The sequence below is a fragment of the Theropithecus gelada genome, chromosome 16 (assembly GCF_003255815.1).
Source record: "Theropithecus gelada isolate Dixy chromosome 16, Tgel_1.0, whole genome shotgun sequence".
NCBI classification, from domain to species: domain Eukaryota; kingdom Metazoa; phylum Chordata; class Mammalia; order Primates; family Cercopithecidae; genus Theropithecus; species Theropithecus gelada.
The window spans coordinates 76,482,548-76,487,725 of record NC_037684.1 but is presented as its reverse complement, the minus strand read 5'-3'; the positions used below and the strand labels follow the sequence as shown (position 1 = coordinate 76,487,725).

General features: G+C 44.5%; 1 protein-coding gene across 2 annotated transcripts in view; it reads right to left on the bottom strand.

Moving 5' to 3' along the window:
• Window positions 1–5,178, bottom strand: part of TTC19 (tetratricopeptide repeat domain 19) — a 32,293-nt gene that overhangs the window by 25,861 nt on the left and 1,254 nt on the right. The window contains exons 2-6 of one of the 2 annotated variants that reach the window (XM_025363077.1): window positions 4,823–5,093; window positions 3,208–3,318; window positions 2,407–2,445; window positions 1,269–1,325; window positions 893–954 (exon numbers count right to left, since the gene is read on the bottom strand). In XM_025363077.1, the coding sequence (XP_025218862.1) occupies window positions 893–954; window positions 1,269–1,325; window positions 2,407–2,445; window positions 3,208–3,309 (260 nt within the window). In that variant the 5' untranslated portion in view covers window positions 3,310–3,318; window positions 4,823–5,093. The remainder of the gene's footprint in view (window positions 1–892; window positions 955–1,268; window positions 1,326–2,406; window positions 2,446–3,207; window positions 3,319–4,822; window positions 5,094–5,178) is intronic. The other variant, XM_025363076.1, reaches the window with a different exon arrangement.

Here is a 5,178-nt window from a genome sequence, read left to right as displayed (position 1 = left end):
AAAAAAAAAAAAAAAAAAAAAAAAAAAAAAAAAAAAGACTATGAATTTGTCTTATTCAACAACGTTTATTAGCTCCGGGCTTCTTCTTACCCTAGGAGTTCATACCCAATCAAGAACTAGGCATGTTTGTTACAACTCCAAGGAAGATTGACCAAGCTGCAGTGTTCTCTGGCATAGGCCAAGCTCAAAGCTCCTCAAAAGACATGAAGTCACAGGTTCTAGGAAGCTCTAGCCTATCTAGTGTCCAATCAAAATGCAAGGAGATTCTGCAGGTCCTGATGAGAATAAAGGAGCTGGTGAGTAGGACAGCAGGGACCAGTGCCAGGGCCTGGTCTCAGTAAGCACCCTTTCTACAGCATCAGGCTCCGTGTCACTCCAAACTCTCGCACCAACTTCTGCACCACTAAAACCCTAAATGAAGCTAGTCTTAGGTCTCTCCCTAAATTCACCCCAAATACAACTCTCTAGAGGAGTTCTCTGCTTACATCCTAGATGCTTCATCTTTGAACTCTATCTACACCAGCAAAATGGCTTCTTCAGAGTATTAATACATTATCCCCAGCAGCTTTCACACTGCTCTTTCCTCTTCTAAAAAAGTTAAACTGAAGTTGTAACTCTAACTTCCCTTCCCACTTCAAGCAGCAACAGAAAACTTAGTTAGCTTTGTCACAGGGCAGCCAGAGATGCTGTGTGCCCCACTAGGCAGGCTACTGGAAACAGGAGGGGCAAACTGGAAAAGACTGACAATTCCAAAGATGAGGGACAGAACACTTTTTGAGTGTGGCACCCAATTTCTGGGAGACCCAGATGACCAGCAGGCAATGAATATTATGTAACATCCCAGAGTCAAACTTTTCTGCCCACAGTCCTACTCCCTGGCTGCCGTACTTACCTATTCTGCGCAGCATAGATACTAGCCAGCTTTAGGGAAATTTCAATTATGGCATTGTCCTCCTGTGAGAGAAAGAGAATGAAGGGAATTCATAACAAGTCAAATATTCTCATGGATTATTTCGGATCAACTTCCAGACTGACGGTGGCCTCAAAGCCACAGTCTTTATTCTTTTAGAATGATTAGCCAACTGTGAATTCCTTGGCGAACATGCCGTTGCATTTAGTGAAAGAATGTCTATTTGTATACAGATCTCAGAAGGGAAACTCCACCTTTCCTGACCAAAGCGTATGGTGGGGCTAGCAGGAGTTTTCAGCAGACAAGACTGTTCTGAAAACTGCTTCAGTGAGGGGCCAATACTAGGCAATGTCCTTACCTGCTTCATGCCCCCTCCAAGGAGGTAACTCATTGTTGCTTTAAAAAGTTGTTCAGCCTAAAAGCATAAGAAAAAGATTTTTCTTTTAATTGGGACCCATTATATATATATGGCCCCGGATTCTAAGTACCAATCTGATGTATCATTCCTTGTAAAGCCCATATACTCACACACATGCACACTCACACACAGAAAAGTACCCTTTTGAAAGGAAAACAGATAAAAATATCAGGACCCCCAACATCCTCTATGTACCTTAAACTACTCTCTAATGAGCAGAAAACAACCTCAGAGATTAACTTCTTATCCAAACCCACTGTGGCAGAGACTACAAACTGTCTCCTAATAGTCATTCTGCTTCTCCATCTTTTTGATTACAGAGTCCCCTCAATTTAGCCTGGGAAACATGGTGAAACCCCATCTCTACAATAAATAAATAAATAAATAAGAAAATTAGCCAGGTGTTGTGGCACACGCCTGGAGTCCCAGCTACTCAGGAGGCTGAAACATGGTGAAACCCATCTCTACAATAAATAAATAAATAAGAAAATTAGCCAGGTGTTGTGGCACACACCTGGAGTCCCAGCTATTCAGGAGGCTGAGGTGGGAGGATCAACTGAGCCTGGGAGGCCGAGGTTGCAGTCGGCCGTGATCAAGCCACCACACTCCAACCTGGGCAACAGATCAAGACCTTATCTTAAAAAAAAACATTCAGTCAATTTTAGCAGATTGGACACCCTGAAGTTAGATATGGTCATATGATAAAATTTAGGCCAAGGGATGCAGGCAAAAAGAACATGAACTTCTAAATCATATTTTATAAGGAAGCTGCTCACAGTCCATCTTCTCCCAGTTCCTGCAGGCTGGAGGTGAGGCAGTTCACCCAGGCAGATGAGGGCTTATCTTAGAAGGAACCTGGACTTCTGGATCAGAGAGCAAAGGTGCCTATGTGTATCTGCCTTCAGTCTTTAGCCTATCTCTGGACTAACACAATAAAGAGAAATACACTTGTATCTTGTTTGAGTCACTATATTCTGGGGTCTCTTTGTTATAGCAGCTTATCCTGTACCCTTACTATCACAGTACCCTTGAAGCTACTCCTTCACAAATTCAAGATATTGCAAAGTAATTTACTTACATTTTCAAGCTGACCCCGTATAAATGCTAAGTTGGCCATCTGAAAGCAAATTACAAATTGTTTTTCAGTTTAGAGTACTGTGTTCCTACTTATTTCAAAACTTTAAAATTCCCTTTTGCTTTCACCCTCAAAATTTAAAAAAGTTTAAAATGAAAAGCATGTCACCAATTAATCTGCTAGAAGCGCAGAACAGCAATCATGTGAGAAGTAAATACTTGCACATACTTTGTTGTTAACAAACCAAATCTAGGTCCACTCATCATTAAAGAAACATGCTAATGATACTGGTTTCTTTTGGTCTGGAATTGAGAGGTCTTATGTCACCCCAAGGGTAAAAAAACTGAAGCCATGGCCGGGCATGGTGGCTCATGCCTGTAATCTCAGCACTTTGGGAGACCAAGGCAGGTGGATCACCTGAGGTCAGGGGTTCGAGACCAGCCTGGCCAATATGGTGAAACCTCATCTCTACTACAATACAAAAATTAGCCAGGCATAGTGATGCGTACCCGTAATCCCAGCTACTCGGGAGGGTGAGGCAAAAGAATCGTTTGAACTCATGAGGCGGAGGTTGCAGTGAGCCAAGATCGTGCCACTGCACTGCAGCCTGGGCAACAGAGCAAGGCTCCATCTCAAAACAAAACAAAACAAAAAAATAAAACTGAAGCCAAAAGAAAACTCAGTGAAAAAGAAAAGGAGCTTTAGAACATCATGAAAGTCAGGAATATGAATCAGGAGAACTAACAACCCTTCCCTTCCATCCAACCTTCCTCATCAGTGGTTCAGACTGGTTATAAGAGTTACCAGATCATAAGTGTAAGTGATGGCCTTCTTGTTATCAGTCTGATAGGCGAGGCGAAGAGCGTCATGCAAAATTAACTCAGCCTCTTCTGGCTCATCTTTCATGATGCTCAACTGAAAAGAGAAGACAAAATAATAGAAAATGAAACATATAGTAGATGCATATGCTACCAGACAGAAGTGTATGCAACTACACATCCCAATGATAGAAGGAAGCAAACTCATTCATCAGACATTTACTGAATTCCTACTATGTACAAGGCATTGTCTATAGAGGTGACAGGGAGGTCAGCCTCCCTTGCAGCTAGGTGTGGCCATCTGATGAAGTTTTGGCCAAGAGACACAGGCAGAAGGAATGTGATTTTACAACATATTTTATAAGGAAGCTGCCTGTCCTCCATCCTCTTTCTAATTTCTTGCAGGCTGGAGGTGACCATACAGGACAAATAAGCTTAATTACAACTAATGATAAGAGCTATAAAGATGACACAAAGGAATGATAAGGGGTCTCCTCCAAATGGGACTTAGGGAAGCTTTCCAAGGAAGTGACAGCTAAACTGAGATAGGAAGGATGAGAATGAGTCAACCAAATAAGGACCTGGGGAGAACAATGACTCAAACAGAGGGTAGAAAATGAGTGAAGTCCCTATAAGCTGAAGAGAATGGTTTTGGGGAAGAAATGCAAAGAAACAGATGTGAAGGGAGGATGGTGAGCTGGAGGATTACTGCCAAACGGGTGGGCAAGGTATGCTACTTTAGATCATGTGGGGTGTTGCAAGCCATGGCAAGGAGTTTGTATTTTATCATAAATGCAGTGGGTAGCCATTCAGAGCTTTCAGGCAAGGAGATGATATGATCCAATTTACTTTTTTTTTTTTTTTGGTCGCTTTGGTTTCTGCATGGAGAATAGATTGCAAGGGGACAGGAGGCTAGGAAAGACTACTGGAGCATAGGTGGTGGCAATGATGGTTTGCACTAGGGTGACAGCAAAGGAGATAGAGAAAAGGGGAAAGATTTGAGACATATTTTGCATTTGTTGGCAACAGGACTTGTTGCTGGACTGTAACTGCATTTGAAGGCAATGGTAACGTACCACAAGTTTTAAGAATGACTATGAGGTTTTTAGGCTGAAAAACTGATGGTAGTAAAGAGACGGTGAAAGCACACGTTGAGGAGGCATTAAAGATCGAGTTTAGTTTTGGGCATGTTAAATCTGAGAGGTAGGTAAGGTACCAAAGTGCAGATGGCATGTCAGGAGCACACTACAGTCTGGAAACACAAATTTGGACGTTGTAGGCATGAGATAACTTGGGGAGAAGAGGAGACAAGAAAATAGAAAAGCATGTGGAGAAAGGGAAGAATTCAGAAAGAGAACCGAATCGCATAACCAACACTAAATTGACATTTTCAGGCCGCTATATACGTGCGAAATTGTGTCATTTCAGGTAGTCTGGTTAATTGATAAAACAACTACAAAACGTTCCTGGTATTTCGTTTGCATAAAAGCATGATGCCTGGGGCGCCATCTCCATTTGCACTTGACACTGCAGAGGTTTAACTGCAGGCCTTAGAGTCGGGAAAGCCTGGATGGATTCCAATCCCCTCTCTGATGACCCACCTCATTCTCGGCAATTTTACCCGCGGAGCCTCCATCCACTCTTCGGCGAGGCGGAGAGAGCAATGCGCAGCGACAACGCCAAGACCCCGCTCACAAAGGCTACCGCGCTCGGCCGGGCGCAGGGCCCGGAGCCGCCTCACCTTGGCTTGCTTCAGCAGCTGGATGATCTCGGCCTCGGCTTCGTCCGCCCCGTCCTCGGCGGCGGCCCCGTCGGCTCCCTGCTGCTCCTCCTCCTCCTCTGCCGCAGCGGGCCTCGAGAACCAGGCGAGCGCTGCGGGAAGGGGCTCTGAGGTCATCGGGCCCGGCCCGCGCCCCTGTCCCCGCCCGGTCGGCCCCGCCCGGCCCGCGCCCCTCAC